This window comes from Centropristis striata, chromosome 4 (assembly GCF_030273125.1).
Source record: "Centropristis striata isolate RG_2023a ecotype Rhode Island chromosome 4, C.striata_1.0, whole genome shotgun sequence".
NCBI classification, from domain to species: Eukaryota; Metazoa; Chordata; class Actinopteri; order Perciformes; family Serranidae; genus Centropristis; species Centropristis striata.
Window position 1 is genome coordinate 2,810,329 of NC_081520.1, and position 23,454 is coordinate 2,833,782.

The window sequence follows — 23,454 nt, forward strand, 5'->3', positions numbered from 1 at the left end:
GGCGTTCTCAGAGTGGACGTTTTATCTGTGATGTGAGATTTCAGAGGCGCTCTGAGTTAGAGTTTAATTGGACTAATTGCAGAGATGATGGCCAGCAGGTAATTGCGTGCTGAGCGAGCTCCCAGGAGCCTCGGCGGTTTCCGGTAAAACGGCGTCCTGATGCTGCTGATTGATGAAGTCCATTCAAGGAGGAAGCTGAGAGCTAATGGAGCCGCAGCAGCTCATTTATGACAACATTAACACAGACATTAGAGGCAGGAAGCTGCTGCTGCTGCTGCTGATGGTGCTGATGAGGATCATGATTGACAGCTGGACTCCCCTCAGACGAAACCTGATCCAGGTCCCGCTGTCTCCGTCTGTCTCCGTCTGTCTCCATCTGTCTCCATCTGTCCATATCTGTGAGGATATTCTGATTGAAAGTTGACTTTTTTTGCCCAATTTTCAACATATCCTCCTGACTACCAGGAAAAAAAATATTGTCCCATTGTCCCAATATTGTGTTTTTATTCCCCAATCGTTGTAAGTTAATTAGAATACTGAAAACAAAATGCCATACCCGTGAAATGGAGCCTTCATGGCAACTAGTTAATCTTATAGAAAATATCAAAAAGTCAACTTGAGAATGAGTTGCACATCCAAATAACTGCTTATCATTACATTTATTTATTTTTTTTGCTTTGTTGTGCTTTTAAGACATAAGAAATGTTATGCTGAAATACAGCTAAAATAATTCAGAGAATGTTTTAATGTGTTCTTAAGAGACTTATATAAAATATAAATATTTCTTTATATTATATTCTTTATTTATAAATATAAATATTTCAAGCCAAAATTTGCTCAATAAAAAATATCATGCACTTACTTTTCCCTTTCCTGTAAAATGTGCTTTTCCAGAATGAGATGTGAAAGGTACCAAAGCCCCTCCCCCTCACATTTGGTATCATTGAAAAGCCCTAAATGTCCTCTGTAGATAGCAAAAGGTCCTCCACACAGGACAAATTTAAACTACTGGTAGTCAGGAGGATATTGGGAAGTTGAGGGCATTTTTAAAAGGGTTGGACTGTTATAAAAATGACATTTACAAATAAGAGGACATTTTTTAAACATGGAGAAAAATGATCATTGACTATTAAAAGGCAAGAGCAGTTTTGGAACATCATTTTTAAAATTTAGATAAAGATTTCCATTATTAGTCCCACAATGGGGAAATTAAGTTAGCTGATAAGAGTTTGATTTATGAGCTGATATCTACCTATTTTCCATGGTTTTCTTGATAATAACTTTGGTTATTACCAAGAAAACCATGTAAAATGTTTAGATATCAGCTCTTAAATCAAACTCTTATGACCTATTTTTGTTGTTATCATTATATTTGTCCAAACAAATGTGTCTTTAGTTGTACCAGGCATTAAAAGCCTAACTGGTGGCAGAAAGTGACAGTTAGCTGCTGGTCCTAGCGGTACAGCTGTCAAATAATATGAATGGTCCAGATGTTTTTCCTGATGTTTTTCATGGCTAATCAAATGACAAATGATTATCTTACATGAGTAAACTAACCCTGCTGTGAGATTTCCTGACCCGTATTCACTGTCAGGATGATAAAGGACCCCCGCATTAAATGGCCAAAGTTTGAGTGGCTGAACATCAAGTTTTACTGCTACTATGTATTTAAATGTCACTTTAAGTTGGCAGAAACTCAGAGGGAAACAACCTATTAACGACTGATTTATGAAAACAAAAAGGAAACTGAGGTAAACAAAAGTCAGGGATAACGATGTCTGGCTGTGTCGTTGGATGTCAGAACAGGAATAGTAAAAAAAAAACCTGACTTATTTATTATTTTGGCAAAGACTCCCTTTCAACCTGGAAGGAGACTTTTATGCTCACAAGCCATTAAACGGATGGAGGCCAGAAGTGCCAAAGCAGGTCATTTTACCATCACAATTATTTCTAAACTGTTTTACTAAGTTCAAAATGCTGCTTTTAAAGGCATTTTGGAATTTGAGGACATTTTTGACAATTCTTCGAAATTAACTGAGAAGTGGGGACATGATTGGAAAATTGGGACATTTGTCAAATAACAGCTTAGAAAATGTGTTTCGTGTTTCTTCATGTTTCAAACATGAAGAAATGGGATATCTTGGGAAAAATTATTTGAAAATTATTTTTGGAGGAATCCAATAATAACTCCTTTGAGGCATCCTGAAAATGGTACACGACAACAGCGTTGTAGTTTCTCTTAATGAAATAATGTCAGGGAGTTAGCTTTACCTCCAGGCAGCTGATCAGAAAAAAGACTTTTAGTCACCGTCACAACATGAAATTAAAAATCAACTTTATCAACACAGGAAAAGGCAGAGGAATGAACATTACATTTTTGTGTTGAAGCAATAAAACAGGGTAAAATAGTCCACACTTTAGTGTCCATTAGCTCCACAAGTTGGGCGTCCGTGGCCTAGAGGTTGGGAGGTTGTAACCGGAAGGTTGCCGGATCAAATCCCAGGACTGACAAGCCAAGGACTGAAGTGCCCTTGAGCAAGGCACATAACCTCCCCAGGTGTGCAGAAATGTGCTGCCTACTGCTCCTAAGCATGGTGTGTTCACTTGGGTATAGAAAAGGATGAGTTAAATGCAGAGGCAAGGAAATCGTAATCTTAAGAAACACATCTGGAAATATTTTAACACTGAAATCAGAGGATAAAACAAATGTTTCAGTTTCACTGACATGCTTTTGTCTCTGTTTGTTTGTTTTTCAGAGTGTTTAAGAAAGCCAGTCCCAATGGAAAGGTGAGTCCTCGTCGAATGGATTCTTCACCTCAACTCACAAAAAGAAATTTATGTACAGTACAGGCCAAAAGTTTGGACACACCTTCTCATTCAATGCGTTTTCTTTATTTTCATGACTATTTACATTGTAGATTCTCACTGAAGGCATCAAAACTATGAATGAACACATATGGAATTGTGTACTTAACAAAAAAAGTGTGAAATAACTGAAAACATGTCTTGTATTTTAGATTCCTCAAAGTAACCACCCTTTGCTTACTAGAATATAAGACATGTTTTCAGTTATTTCACACTTTTTTGTTAAGTACATAATTCCACATGTGTTCATTAATAGTTTTGATGAATTTACAATGTAAATAGTCATGAAAATAAAGGAAAAACATTGAATGAGAAGGTGTGTCCAAACTTTTGGCCTGTGCTGTAAATACTTGAAAACAAAAACAGAAGCCTGCAAACACTCTGGGAGAGCTTGTAGGCAGAAAAATTACGTAATCACTCAAAAAAATGTATGAATCAAATGTAAACAGCCCCAAAAACGTGTGTTAACGCCTCAGAAACCACTGTGTTCCTCCCTCAGCTCACCGTCTATCTCGGGAAGAGAGACTTTGTGGACCACGTGGACTTGGTGGAGCCTGTCGGTGAGATCAGTTTTTTTGATATTTGTCTGTTTAGTTTGTCAGAAATGATTAGCTGAACTGTTTCCTTCAGCCATTGCTCGTTGTTGATAGCAACTGTTTGGTTATTCCACACTGTAAAAAAGGTTTGTAGAAATAACAGTAATACACTGTCAAATACATCAGAAATAGGGCATAAAATGAAAAATTGTATATCACTGTATTAGACGCTTTTAATTACCGTAAATCAAAGAATAGCACAAAAATGCCATGTCATAAACTGGAAGAAACATACAGTTTTGCTGTAAAATATAACATTTTCATGCAAAATGTATGGAGAAATACCATGATGTGTGAATGAATGACACAATTACCCTAAAAAATAACAGGATTATTCAGACTAAATTACAGTTTTTTTGCTGATATTTACATTTAGAATAGAAAATCCACTCACTGTAATTTTTACGGTGAAGTTCTGGCAACCACAGCTGCCGGTATTTTACCGTAAATTAAACAGATTATTTTTTACAGTGCAGTAAAAGTAATCTGGCTGCTCATGAAACTTTTTGACTTTACTTCTTGCAGACGGCGTAGTTCTGATCGACCCGGAGTACCTGAAGGAGAGGAAAGGTGAGACTGAACCTCCAGCCTGAAATAATCTTACTGACATATTAAGACTTGCTCTATTTCATAGATTTTAGATAAAATATAACAGACACGTCATTGACAGATTAAATAAACCTTCAACATTTTTATTGATGTTTAATCAACTGATGCTTCAACTGGCAAGTACTGAAAAGTAGTCAGATTTAAATAAATATTGAGTGTAAAATATTGGAATTTTACTTGAGATTTTACTGCAGGCAGAGCCTGGATTTCTCCTCATCCTCCATCTTTTTAAAGTTTTATACTTGGCCCTGGCATTTTCTCTGTTTACATGCTCCTGTTAGGTCACATTTCCCACAATCATGAATGATCATTTCACCGTTATGCTGATGACACCCTGATCTATCTAAGAACCCCTAATAGTTAAAGGGAAAAAGAAAGCAGTATAAAACAGTGATGTTGTTTTCAGGGGGTGAAGCATTGGTGGAAGAAGTATTCAGATCCCTTACTTCAGTAAAAGTACTAATACCACACTGTGAAATTACTCCACTACAAGTAAAAGTCCTTGTAAAAGTACTTGTTATGCCGAATGAACCCACTCAGATTGTTTTATATATTCTTACATTATTTGTATTGATGCTTTTATGTAAACAGTGTTTAATTTGATCAAGATAGGGCTTATTTTAACTACTTAATATACTGTTATGAGGTTAAATAAAAAATAACATGTGTCATCACTTTAAATTCATCATGTGTTAATTTTAAATCTCGACCTGAAAAGTAATTAAAGCTGACAGCTAAATGTAGTGGAGTAAAAAGTACAATATTTGCCTCTAAATGTACTGGAGTAGAAGTATAAAGTTACAGAACATAAAATGGAAATACTCAAGTAAAGTACAAGTACCTCAAATTTGTACTTAAGTAGAGTACTTGAGTAAATGTACTTAGTTACTTCCCACCACTGGGGTGAAGACACTTATTTAAGATTTCTTATTAGCATAAAGGAAAAAATTATATAATAATGTTAAAATGTTATTTTTTAACCATTTTCTATTAACCTTTAGTCGTTTCCTCATGTCCATTTTGACATTTCCCTTATTCATGTGAGGTAACACAAAGAATATGACATCATTTGAGAGTTGCAAGAAGACAAATTAAACTTTAAATGTTTGTTATATTTGTGTCCAGTGCAGAGAAATGTCCAGGATGTCTAGTTCCAGTTTTATTCGTCGATATAATTTCAGTAACGGTTCGTATATCAGGATGTTATTTTGTGCTTTTTTTTGTTCTGCTTAGTGTTTGTGACTCTGACCTGTGCGTTCCGTTATGGTCGTGAGGACCTGGACGTCCTCGGGCTGACCTTTCGGAAAGATCTGTTTGTGGCGAACGTGCAGGCGTTTCCTCCGCTGCCCGAAGAGAAGAAGAGTCTGACTCGTCTTCAGGAACGCCTGATTAAAAAACTGGGAGAACACGCCCACCCTTTCACCTTTGAGGTACCTTTGAGTCTGCAGAGACCACTTCACCTGCTGCCCAGTGACCTCATCATTCACTCTCATCACAGACGTGTAGCTCATACACAAATGTTTACTAATCAAATGCTAAGTGTCAGGTTAGTGTTTCTGAAAACCTGGTCTCACAAAAATCCGTGAAACTGACACGGATTTCGCTACAATGCAAGTTAATGACAGTCATATCCCGTGGCTATTGGTTTGTTCCAAGTCACGTGACTTTCAAGGTCCCGGCGGTCAGAACAAAAAACATGGCGGACAGTTCTCTCATTTTTAGTGAAAAATCAATATTTTGACTTAGTTTCTGCATAAAAATGGATTTTGATCACATTTCTAGCGAGAAATATATGTTTTATTTTCTAAATATTCACTCAGTGAATGTACATAATCACTTTGTATGTTGGAATAGCCACGGGATATGGCTGTCATTAACTTGCATTGTAGCGAAATCCGTGTCAGTTTCACGGAAATTTGAGCGATTCCGTGGCTATTCCACGGATTTTGAGTCAAGCGAAATCCGTGGCTATTTCACGGATTTCTGTGAGACCATGTTGGTTTCTGAGCTTTTCATCGGTGGATCTATGAAGGATTATACCTAGATCATTTTCAAGATTTGCTTTTAACCTCTGAACCCCCATGTTTTCTTTAAAATATGAAAAATACAGCATTTATCATGGAAAGAAACTGTAAAAACGGGCATTATTGTCAGAGTTTGAACTTTACGTCAGTCCTTGAACAGTAACCAATGTTTCCGTCACCAAAAAGAAGCTAAAAGTTGTGATATTCCTGTCAGAATCACTTTATGCTACATGACTTCTCCACATATTAACCGTTTGCATTAACCAGACCCTGTTAAAAACATTAAATTCTGCACTCCTCAGCAGCACTGAAACTTTCTCACAGTAAAACTTTCAATTAAATGTAAAAAAAAAAATAATAATAATTTGAAATCGTAAAAAACTGGCAGCAAAAGTTGCCAAACACTTACTCTTAAATTAAAGCTAAAAAAAACTTCAGTTATTCTGCAGATATAAATAAATATATTTACTATATTATTGTTATTATTATTATTACTAATATTATTGTTAATAAAATAACTTACAATACATTTTGGTCGCCAGAATTTTTTATAAAAAAATGTTTTTGTTTGTTTGTTTCTAAAAACTAGGCCCATTCCAAGATTCTTGTTAACAAACGGATACCATTGTGGGCTTTTATTTTGAAGGCCTGGCTCATCCTGTCTTTGCTGGTTGCTATGGTGATAAGGGCAGGATTAGAAAGTGGAAAACAGAAGGGGCTCACAATATATTACAGTTGAGATTTAATGGAGATCGCACCTCTCAAACTTCAACAAAATATTAGTATCATCAGAAAGAGTAGTCAAGCACAAATTTCTCTACAATCTGCCCTTAAAATGATTCATGAAGGGTGAAAGTTGTGGGAACAAGTGCAGGTTTTACAGAAAAAAATCTGAAAATGTCCCAGCCCATCTCCATTCTAGCGGTGACATCATCCACTCTAGCTCTGAACATTCCGTCCAATACACACCCATTATACTGCCGTAACTACGCAAAGAGTAAAACTGAGAAAAACTGCTTTAACGTTTTTTAACTGGCCAGCCAGATGGGTTATATGTAGGTAAGTGATATGACACTTATTTCTACATGTATTGATGATGTAATTTTTATGCTAAAAAATCATGACGATTTATTTGACCTTTGACCCCAAAAATGTAGTTACTCCACTCTGGTTTTGCTGTAAAATGATCTAATAGTAATGCAAAAACAGAGTGCAGTAACTACAATGTTGTTATGTTGTTTTCTTCTTTCAGGTTTTATATTTTGTTTTCAGTGATTAAACATTGTTATAAGTGGATTTAAAAGTGTTTAACAACTCTATTCAAAGATTTGTGTATTTTAAACTTAATATTATAAAGTAATGGTATATTTTATTCTTAATATAATTTAATCTCACTTTTTTACTTCACTATCTAGATACCAATTTCCCTATCAAATACATTTCTGTTTTTCTTGTCTTCACTACTCAACACAATGAAGAAATACAAGGCTACACTGTATCACAGTCAGAGCAGACCACCTGCCTTAGTTTTATGTTCAAATTTGTATTTATATCGAAAGTGCACTTACTGCTTTGGTTTCGAATTGGATTTTTTGTAGCTACTGCAATTTTTATACCATTATTTCTCTGAAATAAAGCAAAACTGAAATCTAAAACTATGTCACAAGATAAAACCAACCTGGTCTCACAGGAATCCGTGAAATAGCCACGGATTTCACTTAACTCAAAATCCGTGGAATAGCCACGGAATCGCTCAAATTTCCGTGAAACTGACACGGATTTCGCTACAATGCAAGTTAATGACAGTCATATCCAGTGGCTATTGGTTTGTTCCAAGTCACGTGACTTTCAAGGTCCCAGCGGTCAGAACAAAAAACATGGCGGACAGTTGAAAAATCAATATTTTGACTTAGTTTCTGCATAAAAATGAATTTTGATCACATTTCTAGCGAGAAATATATGTTTTATTTTCTATATATTCACTCAGTGAATGTACATAATCACTTTGTATGTTGGAATAGCCACGGGATATGACTGTCATTAACTTGCATTGTAGCGAAATCCGTGTCAGTTTCACGGAAATTTGAGTGATTCCTCTTAACTCAAAATCCGTGGCTATTTCACGGATTCCTGTGAGACCATGTTGGATAAAACAGACATCAAGGAGTACAGTTTTAGTAATAACTGTTTCGAACAAAAATGTAATTACTTCAGTTAGGCTTTGTAGGGCAGTATAAACTCTCAAACACTGAAAAAAGCATAAATCCTGAATTGCAATTTTGTTGTTTCTACTGATACAAACAGCTATGTTGTGATGATAAAACAGGTTTCCGTCTTTCCGTCCTGTGTTTCCAGATTCCTCTGAACCTGCCGTGCTCTGTCACCCTGCAGCCGGGCCCCGAGGACACTGGGAAGGTAAACGTCCACAGTTTGCTCCTGAACGCCTCATCCCTCCTTCTCGGGGAAAAAAAAACTAAACTAAAATAAACGTGTGCTGTTGCCGTCCTGTGTCTTCAGGCCTGCGGAGTCGACTTCGAGGTGAAAGCTTTCTGCGCAGAGAACGTCGAAGAAAAGATCCACAAAAGGTAAAAGTGAGTGGGCTGCAGATCAACAGAATGAAGAAATTAATTATGAATGAAAGTGAGATCACTGGTGCATTAGCTGCTCTTTGCAGAGAGAGACGACAGAACATACATCATACAGGCTCATAAACCTAGTACTAGCAGTAGTAGTAGTACTAGCAGTAGTACTAGTAGTAGAATTTATACTAATAGTAGCAATCGGAGGTGGAAAAGTATTCAAATCCCTTACTTAAGTAAAAGTACTAATACCACACTGTGAAATTATTCCACTACAAGTAAAAGTCCTGCATTCAAAACTTACTGAAGTAAAAGTACAAAAGTATCAGCATCAACATGTACTTAAAGTATCAAGAGTAAAAGTACTCCTTATGAAGAATGGACCTAGTCAGATTGTTTTATTTATTCTAAATATATCATTAGATTAGGTGTATTGATGCATTTATGTAGGCACTGTTTTAATTTTGCAAACATAGCGCTCATTTTAACTACTTAATAAACAGTTATAAGCTTTAATCAAATCACTTTTATGTTAAATCTCGACCGAAAAAGTAACTAAAGCTGTCAGCTAAATGTAGTGGAGTAAAAAGTACAATAGTTGCCTCTAAATGTAGTGGAGTAGAAGTATAAAGTTACACAAAATGGAAGTACTTAAGTAAAGTACAAATACCTCAAATTGTACTTAAGTACAGTAGTTGAGTAAATGTACTCAGTTACATTCCACCATTGGTAGCAATCTTATTATCATTATTGTTAGTAGAGGTAGTAGTAGTGATACTAGTGTTATTGTTAGTAGTAGTAGCAGTAATAGTAGTCGTAGTAGTAGTAGTAGCATAACCAATGTTTCTGTCACCAAAAAGAAGCTAAAAATTGTGATATTTCTGTCAGAATCACTTTATGCTACATGACTTCTCCACATATTAACCGTTTGCATTAACCAGACCGTTAAAAACATTAAATTCTGCACTCCTCAGCAACACTGACACTTTCTCACAGTAAAACTTTCAATTAAATGTAAAAAAAAAAAAAAAAAAAAAATTGAAATCGTAAAGATCTGGCAGCAAAAGTTGCCAAACACTTACTCTTAAATATTCTTATTAATTAATATTCTATAATCTTATTATCATTATTGTTAGTAGAGGTAGTAGTAGTGGTACTAGTGTTATTGTTAGTCGTAGTAGAAGTAATAGTAGTCGTAGTAGTAGTAGCAGTACCAGTAGTAGTATTAGTGGTGTCAGTGTTGTGTTTTTGCTGCAGGAACTCGGTGCGTCTCGTGATCCGGAAGGTGCAGTATGCTCCAGAGAAACCAGGTCCTCAGCCAACTGCAGAAACCACCAGACAGTTTCTAATGTCAGACAAACCGCTGCACCTGGAGGCCTCACTGGACAAAGAGGTAACACCTGAGACAGGTGGACACACACCTGAACCACAAACAACAGATACAAGAGACAGGGAGCTCCTGTAAAAACTAATATCCCATCAGGGTCCCTGAAACTGCACTGCAAAACAAGAAAAGTTGGGTGAACTCAAAATTTCAAGGCAACAAACTTCGATACAATTTTAAGTTGGACAATTAAACTAAATATTTTAAGTTTTGTTTTTGAGTTTGCTCAACTCTGAATTCAGATTTTTGTCAACTCAACTGTAAATTCTACTAACTTATAATTTAACATTGTATTAACATTTAATCCTTACTTCTGCTAACTTCTGCAATGTGCTGAATTGGCACGATTGTAACGGCGCTATGAAATGTCAGCTAATGTTGCGACCACAATTTTGCGTTAGCATTGATACGCTAATGGCTACTCTTGTAGCTGTAACAAGCAGCGCTGCTAGCATCAGTTAGCCACTAGCATCAGTTAGCTGCTAGCATCAGTTAGCCACTAGCATCAGTTAGCTGCTAGCTTTCACTAATGACTGAATTTCACCGCTTTCCCGCATTTCACAACAAAGAAATAAGAGTTATCAGAACTATTGTCCCTTGTTGTGAACCCCAACTTAAAGATATAAGTAACAACAACTCACCAACTTGTTTTTGAGCAGACAACTGGCTTCCTTTGTTGTGCTAACTTACATTAATACGCTAAATGTTAATAATTTATATTTCCAAGTTTTACCAACTTAAATCACTGTTTTAGGCCAAAAAATACAAGTTGGCTTTTTTGCAGTGTGTGAGCAGCTTTCTCACTTTTTGTCATTCGTGTTAAATTTGTAATGTAAAAGTTGATACTTTACAAAAGGAAAACAGAGTGAGAGTCTGTTCCAGCTGAAAGACAGTGTACAGGTTTTCACTACTTTTATCACTTTAATGAGGATTTTTGGATGTTCTGCTGCTCCAGGATCAGTTTGACCCTCTGAACCAACCTTCCTGTCTACTGTATTGTCTTTAAAGATCGCCAAAAACAAAGCTTAAAATTGTGATTTTCCTGTCAAAAGAATTCATTCTTCATGTTTCATTTAACCCATTGAAGCCTGGAAAGCGGATACGTTGTTTTGTAGTATTTGTATAAGCTCTCAAATACTTTTTGAATTTAATTTCTATCTGCTACAAAGGCTGAAAAAAATCTATTATTTAGTAGAAGCGTTGACACTTCTGTTAAATTTCCAGAAAAACTTCAGGTTTTAGGGGCTGATTTTAAAATCGCCCAGAGGTTTAACAGGCGTTTCAGGCCTCAATGGGTAAAAAAGCAGCAGATCCTGTTAAATACATTAAATTCTGTTCCTCAGAGACACACATATTCACTGAAAACCAGACAGAACTGCAGGCTGTTTACACAGAGCAGAGAGGAGAGGACAGGAGAGAAGAGGCTGGAAAAATTGAAATACTTCAATATGTACAATATGTGGAACAAACACTTTTTTTAACATTCAGAGAAATTCAACTTGTGTTTTTAAATTTCTTTGTGATTTATGTTATTATAATATAATTATTTATATAATTTATTATAATTATAATTATTATAATTGTTATTCTGCACAAAATAAATGTTTTAGTTGTTCCCACATATAGCCATGATTGTGCTGCAGGACTTGTTTATACATTATATGTATTTTACATATTGCAGTGAAATACAAGGCCACAGTGAGTAAAATGTAAAAAGAGCAAAAACAAACAAACAAACAACAACAACAAAATGCTGTGGAATGGCATGTTGTTGTTCAGAGAGTTAAGAGATAAAATAAAACAATATGAAACATTCAGAAGAGAAATCCAGCAGTTTCAGCAACACATACCCATAAATCAGTTCAGAAAAATAGAGAAAGTAATAAAAATAAATAAAAAGAATAAAAAGAGAAATTGGGTAACACTTTACAATAACCATCTAAGTGATGTTTATAGATGGTTTATAAACCAATTATTAACCATTTACAAAATTCTATACATATTTATTCTTTAAATGTTTTCTAACAATTTCTTAAAGGTATAAGAATAATTTTGAAATAATTTACATACTTAATATTGTGTTAAAAATGTTATAATGAGTGCAAAACTATTAATAAACTAGTAATTATAATGTAATTGTTTGTTTATGGTAAAGTAAATATCAATTTACATTAATATACCATCTATTAAAAAAATAATTTATAGTTCAACATTAATACATTTTCTATTTACCATTCTAAATGGCCTATATACGGTTTATAAATGATGATTAAACATTAATAAACTATCTGTTTACCATTTATAAATGGTCTATTTACCATCTATAAATGATGATTATTGTAAAGTGTTACCAGAAATTGAAGTCTAAATTACAAGTTAAAGTCACAGTGGTGTGGCCAGTATACTATTATTTAAGATATAATAAATCATAAATATATAAATCAATAACATATATATGTGTTTTGCACTTTGTACTGAACAAAAACACTTGTGATCTTCAGTCAGCCGGCGGAGCTCAAATATCAAACGTCTAATATTGATTTTTGTATAATATTAAACATTATTTTGTAGCACTCAGTGTTGTTTATTATCTCTCTTGGATGGTACTAAGGCACTTATAGCAATAATAATAACGATGATATGTTTCTCTGTCAGATTTATTACCACGGGGAACCGATCAGCGTCAACGTCCATGTCACCAACAACACCAACAAGACTGTGAAGAAGATGAAGATCTCCGGTACCTGAATGCACCACCACTCCTGTCTGTCTGTTGATTAGTGTGTCAGTGCGTGTTATTGATCCATGGACTGATTTGTGTCTCCACAGTGCGGCAGTATGCAGACATCTGCCTCTTCAACACCGCGCAGTACAAATGTCCCGTGGCCACCGAGGAGTCCGAGTCAGTTTCATCTGCACTTTCCCTCTTTAACCCTCTGAAGTTTTTTTAAATCTCTTTTTACATTTCACTTATTGTGGCCTTGTATTTCACTGCAATATATATAAATATATAAAATATATACACTACCGGTCAAAAGTTTTAGAACACACCAACTTCTCCAGAATTTAATTGAAAATGATGCAGTTTAATGTCTCAGTGTACTCTGAAATTAATGCACATTTGCAACATTTAAAATTCTTTATTGAGCATGATAGTGTTTTGAAAGTAAAAAAAAGATTCAAAATCACATTTTATGTTGGACTAAAGGACTAAAAAAAGACAAAAAAAGACACCAAAAGACACAAAATGACTAAAAAAAGACACAAAATGACCAAAAAAAGACATAAAAAGACTTACAAAGACATGAAAAGAATTCAAAAATGGACAAAATAGCCCAAGACTCCATAGTTAAGTTTTTAACCCATTTCTTGTTCCCTGAAAAAGGCCTACTTGTATAATTCTGAAATGTACATTATTTTTCAGTTTTGGTTAAGCTTACCTTTTTTTATTTACCTCTGGCAGTTCACCACTTACCTTTGGACCCTTTCAAGCTGTTCATTTGACTTGAACTGCTTGAATTTCAATAAAAAACTGGAAAAATTGGGGTGTTCTAAAACTTTTGACCGATAGTGTATATATATAAGTCCTGCAGCGGTATGGAAAAAGCACAATCATGAAGTAGGGAGAATGTATTTTGTGCAGAATAACACAGTTATAATGACATAAATCAAAAAATGTATTTCTCCGATTAATTAAATTAAAAAAAAATATATATATAAAAAAAAATATATATATATATATGTAAAAAAAATGAATAATATAAAAAAATATATTTTCCATTTTCCAGCCTCTCCTGCCCTCTCCTCTCAGCTCTGTGTAAACAGATTTTCATTGAATATTTGTCACGTGACGATCGTTTGAGCAGAATCAATCATGGCTTCACAGTGTCTCTGAGGAGCAGGACTACATGATTTTAATAGGATGTGGTCAATGGAAACACTTTATTTTAAATGAGACATTTAGAATAAAGTGAATTTGACAGCAATATCACAGTTTAGTTTCGTTTTGGTTCCTTTTTCTAATTGAAACTTTAGTAACTGATTATCTGTTCAAGGACTGTCGATAATGCCTTATTTAAACCGGTAATTTAAAAAAAAGAAAAATACGTTTCAGAGGGTTAAACAAAGTCTGTGAGATGTTACAATAAAGTGAATGTGAATATTTTAAGAAGTTTCTTTTCTCACTGTCACTGTGTGCAGCGATGTCGTCGCTCCCAGTTCGACTTTCTGCAAAGTTTTCACTCTTACTCCGTTTCTGGCCAACAACCGGGAGAAACGAGGCCTCGCTCTCGATGGGAAACTGAAGCACGAGGACACGAACCTGGCCTCCAGCACACTGTGAGTCCAGACGCCACTCATGGTGCCTTCCAGGCCCATGGGAGGGTGGGAAACTCTGAAGCCGTACTTCAGATTGTAGAATGTTTTGAGACAATGGCGGTTCTAGACCAGTATTACTGTGGGGACCAATTTTGCTGTGTGGGCCAAGCAGGGGCCAGTGTTTAATCAGAGGGGCACATTAAAAATCGTCAAAGATGATATTTAAGCATTCAAAACCTTTATTTTAGCTAAAAATCTCATATTTGGAAGGACTACATTGATTGAAACACTGAGACTTACAGACATTAACAGTTATTTTTGTACGACAATGACATTTCTCATTTTTGTGCACAATTACTTTTTATTTTGAAAGTGCAGTACAGTGAGAATGATCTTTATATTTAGCTTTTATTGCACAATTAAACTATTATACAATGTACACATTATGGGTTCCTTTTGTGTACAATGAGAAATTGTTCCGTCGTTCATTGTTAATAATTGATCATTTTATTATTAATTTGACACAGGGGCCACAGCAGGGGCCAAAGGCTTCTTCACAGGGGCAGTGGCCCCTGTAGGCCCCTGTGTAGAACCGCTACTGTTTTGAGATATTTTATGGATGTCTGAAACTTTCGGGCACAATAGCACAATAACATTATTAGCTCACTGAAAGTATTCAGGGATTTTTTAATTTTTCAATAATTATAATGTCTGTATTAATGCAGATGGAATATATTTTGTCAAGGGTATGAGTTACATGAAACCAGCCGACCCAGGACCTCCCAGACAGGAGGTGTTTGCATCCCACTGTTTGAAATTTTGTCTGAAATCAGTTTTTCTTAAGCGAAATCCTGGTCTTTTTCCCCCATACCAGCCTTAACCAGTACCTAAAATCAGCACTTGTCACGTCTGTACGGTGGCCCTGAAGTGCAAATCACAATGGCAAATCAGAAAACACAACGACAAATAAAAAAACACAAAAACAAATAAAAAAACACAACGACAAATCAGAAAACACAACGACAAATCAGAAAACACAACAACAAATCAGAAAACACAACAACAAATCAAAAAACACAATAACAAATCAGAAAACACAACGACTAATCAGAAAACAAAACGACAAATAAAAAAACACAACAAAAAATCAGAAAACACAACAACAAATCAAAAAACACAACGACTAATCAGAAAACAAAACGACAAATAGAAAAACACAACAGCAAATCAGAAACGACAACGACATTAATCAAACCACAAAAGGTAGGTACCCTCGGGCGACATGACTTGTCGTTGTGTTTTTTGATTTGTTGTTGTTGTTTTTTATTTGCCGTTGTGTTTTCTGATTTGTTGTTGTTGTTTTTTATTTGCCGTTGTGTTTTCTGAATTGTCATTGTGTTTTCTGATTTGTTGTTGTTGTTTTTTATTTGCTGTTGTGTTTTTTGATTTGCCGTTGTTTTTTCTGTTTTGTTGTTGTGTTTCTTGATTTGTTGTTGTGTTTTCTGTTTTGTTTTTGTGTTTTTTGATTTGTTGTTGTGATTTGCACTTCAGGGCCACCATACGTCTGTCACGTCACATGTTTCCCATGTGTTGCGGTCTACACGTGTCACAGTGAGAACATGTTGCAGATTCAACATATTTGTGGTTTGCAGAAGTGTAGATGTGTCCTTCAGTACAGTGAAGTAGGACATTGGAGCAGGTGACTGGCTGCTGATTGGTTGTGTGTCTCGTCAGGTTAAGAGAAGGAGCCAATAAGGAGATCCTGGGCATCATCGTGTCGTACAAAGTCAAAGTGAAGCTGGTGGTGTCTCGAGGCGGGTCAGTGGACTTTCTCTTTACATTCTCATCTCATCATCATTATCAGCCGAGAGCTTTAAAGTCCAACTGAAACCAAAATTAAAAGGAAGGACACTTCCAAGAATTGGTGGACACACAAGGGTGGTCATGCCGAAAATTCATTAGATTTAAATTTGTCCTCTGGTCACTCACATTTTGTTAATTGATTAAAAAACATTTCTATTTTTGACAGCATTCTTATTTTTTCAGAATATTTTTTCACATCTGCCTAAAACTTTTGCACAGGACTGTGTATATATATATATATATATATATATATATATATATATATATATATATATATATACACAGTCATGGAAAAAAATATTAGACCACCCTTTTTCTTCAATTTTTTTCTTCATTTTAATGCCTGGTACAACTAAATGTACATTTGTTTGGACAAATATAATGATAACAACCAAAATAGCTCATAAGAGTTTAATTTAAGAGCTGACATCCAAACAAATGAACCTTTAGTTGTACCAGGCATTAAAATGAAAAATAAAAAACAAGGGTGGTCTAATAATTTTTTACCATGACTGTACACACACACACACACACACACACACACACACACACACACATATATATGTGTGTGTGTGTGTGTGTGTGTGTATAGATATGTATATAGAACACTTGTATGGCAGAGGTGAGTAGTTTAACTAAAATAGTCTGAGAATATGTAGTTATGATTGTTATTGATTGATAATCTGTTGAACATCTGCAGTCAAAGAGAAACGGTTGACTTGTAGAACTTAAATTAATAAGCTTTTGAAATGTTACAAATCATTTATGAACTATCTGTCATTATCATCTCATACACACATGATTGCACTATTGCACTATTGCACTTAAGGACTTGGACTTTTTAAAACATTGTTACTTAGATATATATTTCATTTATACATATATTGCTGACAGCATTGATAATGTTGATAATGTTGTGTTTTTTCTTAAGTATTTTTCTATATTGATATAAATATCAATATTTTGTACTGTGCAACTGGAGGACAAATTTTGTTGTCTTGTACAATGACAATGAAATAAAAAATAAAAAATAAAAATACAAATAAAATAAAATACAAATAAAAAAAAATAAATAAAAAAAAATAAATAAAAAAAAATAAAATAGAAATAGAAATAGAAATAGAAATAGAAATAAAATAAAAATAAAAATAAAATAAATTCTATTCTATCTGTCTGTAGTAGTGTTGCTAAATGTTCTGACATAAAAAGTTTCAGTTTGACTTTGAAGCCTAGTTTTAGTGTTAATCTCTGGTTGCTGTCTGTAATATTTATAGGATAAACTGCATATTTTGTTTTTATTGTTTGTAAAAGACTGTTTGATTCATCCTGAGACATTTGGATGCACTGATTTCGACAGCCTCTCGTATCGACAGGCATGAACACAAAGTCCCTCAGCTGTTTTGTTAGTGTCAGTTAATGAGTATGTCAGTAGAAACAAGAAGAAATGCTGCTCTGCTGTGAATCTGAAGGTGTTAAATGTTTATTGATTTCAGGCTCCTGGGAGATCTGGCGTCAAGGTAACCTTTCACATTCTGTCATGTGACTGAGATCATTGATGAACACACTGATACAAACCACACACTGAGATTTACAAAGGTCACCTGAACGTCACACCAATAAATGTCCTCAGTGAAGCTTCACTGAGGGTTGTCTGTGTTTTTATGACCTGTTTGTCCAACCATTTGTTCTTCAGCGACGTCTCTGTGGAGCTGCCGTTCACGTTAATGCACCCGAAGCCGCTAGAAGAATCCATCTACAGAGACGGTGAGTTCACAGCGCCTTCATGTATCTGTTCATTCCATACTGTTTTCCATAATACCTTTTATATACCCTGGATACAGAGTTTGTGCGTTAGTCTATTACTTCATACATTACACTGTGACTTTTTACATTCCCCTGAGACTTTGTAAGTTACCTTGTGTATTTGTACATTACCCTGTGACTTCTTACATGTGACTTTGTACGCTGCCCTGTGACTTCTTACATTACCCTGTGACTTCGTACATTAGTCCATGACTTTATACATTACCCTGTGATTTAGTACATTACCCTGTGACTTTGCAAGTTACCTTGTGTATTTGTTCATGACCCTGTGACTTCTTACATGACCCTGTGACTTCTTACATTACCCTGTGACTTCTTACATTACCCTGTGACTTCTTACATTACCCTGTGACTTCTTACATCATCCTGTGACTTCTTACATTACCCTGTGACTTCTGACATTCCCCTGTGACTTTGTACATTACCCTGTGACTTTGTACATTACCCTGTGACTTTGTAAGTTACCTTTTGTATTTGTACATTACCCTGTGACTTCGTCACATCCCTGTGACTTTTTTACATGACCATGTGACTTTGTACGTTACCCTGTCACTTCGTTTGTTACCCTGTGACTTCTAACATTACCCTGTGACTTCTAACATTACCCTGTGACTTCTTACATTCCCCTGTGAGTTCTTACATTACCCTGTGACATCTTACATTACCCTGTGAGTTCTTACATTACCCTGTGCCTTTGTATGTTACCCTGTGAGTTCTTACATTACCCTGTGACTTGGTACATTACCCTGTGACTTCTTATATTACCCTGTGACTTCTTATATTACCCTGTGACTTGGTTCATTACCCTGTGACTTCTTACATTCCCCTGTGCATTTATACATTACCCGGTGACTTTGTACATTACCCTATGACTTTTTTACATGACCATGTGACTTTGTACGTTACCCTGTCACTTCGTTTGTTACCCTGTGACTTCTTACATTCCTCTGTGACTTCTTACATTCCCCTGTGACATCTTACATTTCCCTATGACTTCTTACATTACCCTCTGACTTTGTGCGTCACCCTGTGACTTCATACATTAGTCCATGACTTCTCACATTACCCTGTGACTTCTCACATTACCCTGTGACTTCTTTCTTGCATTACTTTGTGAAGCTGTACATTGGTCCATAGCTTCGCACATTCCCCCTTTGACTTTTTGCGTTATGCGTCAACTGAATGTTGTCACAAAAGAAATTGCAAATGATGATGCATTCCATTTTTATTCATGTTTTCCACAGTGTCCCAACTTTTATGGACTTGGATTTATACAAACATCAATACTTAATGCTTTATGATCCAATACATATTCCAGAAAAGTTTAAACAAAAGCAAGCACTGCAAACATCAAGAAACAGAAATATAAAATAGAAACAAAATAGGAAATACTACTATAATTGAAAATGATGCAGTTTAATGTCTCAGTGTACTCTGAAATGAATGCACATTTGTAACATTTAAAATGCTTTATAGAGCATGATAGTGTTTTGAAAGTAAAAAAAAGATTCAAAATCACATTTTATGTTGGACTAAAGGACTAAAAAAAGACACAAAATGACCAAAAAAAGACACAAAATGACAAAAAAAGACACCAAAAGACACAAAATGACTAAAAAAAAGACACAAAATGACTAAAAAAAGACACAAAATGACCAAAAAAAGACACAAAATGACTTACAAAGACATGAAAAGAATTTAAAAATGGACAAAACAGCCCAAGACTCCATAGAGTTAAGTTGTCAACCCATTCCTTGTTCCCTGAAAAAGGCCTACTTGTATAATTCTGAAATGTACATTATCTTTCAGTTTTGGTTAAGCTTACCTTTTTTATTTACCTCTGGCAGTTCACCACTTACCTTTGCACCCTTTCAAGCTGTTCATTTGACTTAAACTGCTTGAATTTCAATAAAAAACTGGAAAAATTGGGGTGTTCTAAAACTTTTGACCGGTAGTGTATGTGCAATATACATGTAGTGTATGTTTGTCTCTCAATGTTTATCACAGATATTTTTGTCTCCTTGCAGCTCCAGATGAAGCTCCGATCGACACAAACCTGATCGAGTTTGACACAAAGTAAGCAGCCGTCTCTCCCGTCTGTCTCTACGTCTTCCTGTCTCTCCCTGTGGCTCTCCTCTGTGATCTGATTGGCTCTGCTGTAGTTTACAGTCTTGTCAATAACCCTGACAGCAGAGAGGGTTTCCTCTCCGCCTGCTGAAGCATTAACTGTGATGGACTTGTCTCCAGAGTCTCAGCCTTAATGCGTCTTAATGCTCGCTGCTGTGTGAGCTGCAGGAAATGGATTTTAAACTGGAAAGTCATCTCGCTGTCAGCAGAGACAGCAGCTCTGCAGCTTGCAGCTCGTTATTTCACGCACACAAAGATTATGTTGATCCAGAACAGAACAGAACAGTTTATATGTTGCTTTTATTCACACATCATCTCAGCAGAATCAATCATGGCTTCACAATGTTGCTGAGGAGTGCATATTTTAAAGTTTTTAACAGGATCTGGTTAGTGTAAACACTTTATTCTACATGTCTCATTTAAAACGTCTACAAAAATAAAGTGATTTAAACAGGAATAACACAATTTTAAGCTTTGTTTTGGTCAGTGGTGGTTCAACACAGGGGCCTCCAGGGGCCACTGCCCCTGTAAAGAAGCCTTTGGCCCCTGCTGTGGCCCCTGTGTCAAATTAATAATAAAATGATCAAGTCATAACAATGAACAATGGAACAATTCTAACCTTTTTTTTGTTCAAACAATATCTCATTGAACACGAAAGAAACCCAGAATGTGTCCATTGTATAATAGTTTAACTCTCTGGAGTCTTATAGTACTATTTTGTCCATTTTTGAATCCTTTTCATGTCTTTATGTGTCTTTTTTTTTTGTTATTTTGTGTCTTTTTTTGTCATTTTGTGTCTTTTTTGTCATTTTTATGTCTTCTGTGGGTTTTTTTTGGTTATTCTGTCTTCTCATTTTGTGCCTTTTTTGGTCATTTTGTGTCTTTTTTGTCATTGGTGTCATTTATGTGTCTTTTTTGGTCATTTTGTGTCTTTTTTTAGTTATTTTGTGTCTTTTTTTGGTCATTTTGCGTCTTTTTTTGTCATTTTTATGTCTTCTGTGGGGTTTTTTGGTTATTCTGTCTTCTCATTTAGTGTCTTTTTTGGTCATTTAGTGTCCTTTTCAAGACATTCAAAGATTTTGAATGCTTGAATATCATCTTTGCCATTTTTTCATGTGCTAATGTGCCCCTCTGATTAAACACTGGCCCCTCTTTGGCCCCCACAGTAAAACTGGTCTAGAACCGCCACTGGTTTTGGTTACTTTTTTGAATGGAAATTTTCATAACCGGTGAGCTGTTCAAAGACCATTGGAAAGTCCAAACACTGATGATGTGTACTTTTGGATTTTTTTTAAAGAAAACGTCCCAGCAACAGGTTTGGGGTTCAGATGGTTAAACTCAATTTCTGGACAATTCTGCGTTTCCTTAATTGTTTTGTTAGAAATGAACTTCCATTATCCTCTCCTCCCCCCCCCTTCCTCCCTCAGTGACGATGATATTATCTTTGAAGATTTCGCCCGCCAGCGGCTGATTGAAGGAGCGAAAGACGACAAGGATGAAGACGAGGAGCCAGTGGACTCGCCCAAACTGGACGACAGATAAAGGCTCTGAGCGCCGCCGCCACCACCGCTGCTGTTCTTGTCTCGCTGCTGTTTGTAGTGTGGAGCTGATGGAGGTCACCTTTAGGTCAAACCACAGTCTGGACACCCGTTAAACACTCGGTGGTGCCGTGTTTGTGTTCTCGTTCATGTTCGTCCTCTCTGCGTCCTGCCGGGGTGTAAAAAGCTAGAATACCGCAGCCTAGACGTCAGTCGTGTTTTTAGACGGAGCAGCTCTCCACTCCTTCGCCGGCTGCCGGAGACTTGAACCGGCGACCGCGATGCCGTAACGACGGCTGGTAGCATGCCTCTAATGTCACTTTGTTCTACGTGTTTCCATTAGGGACCGAACAGGAGTAACGTTGTGTTGAGATTAGTTTCGATGTGTCGTATCAGAGGGTCTTCATAAACAACAACACTGCCAACTTGTGGAACAGTTCGCCGCTCGACGCGGACACCAGCTGACCGAGGTCTTTACTAACCGTCAGCGTGCGCGAAGACGAAGCTGCAGAACCAGAAGAAGAAGAAGTCATCTGCAGGAGAGAGCCACCAATCAGCTGAGAGGAACTGGTGGATGATTTTGCATGAAATACATACTTTATATGATTTATTAATATCATGAATAATCAACCGTTATAGAGGATGGCCCTGATTTTAGAGGCAGCATAAAGTGTTTGTTTTCTTGTTGATCAATTTTCCAAATGTTCATCAGTATTTAGATCAGCTGCTGGTTTCACTGCACTTCTATAAAACCTACGTTCAGAGAGACGAAAAAGTTTAATCTTGATACTTTTCTTTTATGATTTTAATTAATCTGCATTTTATTTAGAGAGCAGAACAGCTGCTTGTGTATACAACTTTTACAACTGTAACTGTAGAAAAATGTCAGTATTTATCAATATAAAGAAAAGTATTTGGATCAGAACTGACATTCTGCGTGTCAAACATTATTGAAATTATTGTTCAATCACAGAATTTGTTTTGTTTCAAATGTTTCTTCAGTTTCACAGCAATTCTTCAACATTGGGCCACTTCTATCACAACATAATGATCAATTAACTTCAAAGGAAGGATTTAATATCTCTCTTACAGAAATAAAGTCAAACCAACAACTGCATCGAAGGAATTACATCTTTTTAAAAAAAAAGGTTTATAAAATGATCAGCTGATATGACGTTAACAGGAAGTGTTTATGTGCAAAAAACACCAATATGGTCCTTTAATGAACATATTCATGTGAAGTTCAGGAGACCTTATACAGTGTGTAATAACAGAACTTTTATGTTGAAAAGAAAACAAATTTTTAGTTCAAACATACAAAGTAAAACGCAACTGAAACGTGTGTGTGTGTGTGTGTGTGTGTGTGTGTGTGTGTGTGCGAGCTAGCAAGCGACAGGCTGAATGAACTGCGACATCAGAACATAAAACACCTAAAACATCCTTATTATTTCATTATTTGAATTGACTTTTTTTGTTGTTGACAGGGCCAAGAGGAAACTGTACAATTCACTGCATCTTTAATAAAAAAGGACGTTTGTGGCAGCTTGTGTGTGTTTCTGCGTTGTGATGTTTAAATGGGATGAAACTTAAGTAATGCCATTCATTTTAGAGAAGCAAATCTGATTCGCCCGCAGTCTGAAGAACGGCTTATTGGCTTTACTTAAAGTGTCGTACTTTCCTTCTTTAGTATGGATTTTTATCCCAGTATTCACCTGATTTTTGCGTTTA

The 23,454-nt window shown here is 35.7% G+C and overlaps 1 protein-coding gene across 1 annotated transcript in view; it reads left to right on the forward strand.

Moving 5' to 3' along the window:
- arrb1 (arrestin, beta 1) overlaps positions 1-23,266 on the forward strand; it is a 37,350-nt gene extending 14,084 nt beyond the window's left edge. The window contains exons 2-16 of the mRNA XM_059331028.1: positions 2,757-2,787; positions 3,365-3,425; positions 3,987-4,031; positions 5,304-5,500; positions 8,450-8,509; positions 8,612-8,679; positions 9,931-10,066; positions 12,713-12,797; positions 12,887-12,959; positions 14,258-14,395; positions 16,109-16,192; positions 17,731-17,754; positions 17,931-18,001; positions 20,089-20,137; positions 21,616-23,266. Of these exons, the coding sequence (XP_059187011.1) occupies positions 2,757-2,787; positions 3,365-3,425; positions 3,987-4,031; positions 5,304-5,500; positions 8,450-8,509; positions 8,612-8,679; positions 9,931-10,066; positions 12,713-12,797; positions 12,887-12,959; positions 14,258-14,395; positions 16,109-16,192; positions 17,731-17,754; positions 17,931-18,001; positions 20,089-20,137; positions 21,616-21,730 (1,237 nt within the window). The 3' untranslated portion in view covers positions 21,731-23,266. The remainder of the gene's footprint in view (positions 1-2,756; positions 2,788-3,364; positions 3,426-3,986; positions 4,032-5,303; positions 5,501-8,449; positions 8,510-8,611; positions 8,680-9,930; positions 10,067-12,712; positions 12,798-12,886; positions 12,960-14,257; positions 14,396-16,108; positions 16,193-17,730; positions 17,755-17,930; positions 18,002-20,088; positions 20,138-21,615) is intronic.
- Positions 23,267-23,454: the final 188 nt, after the last annotated feature.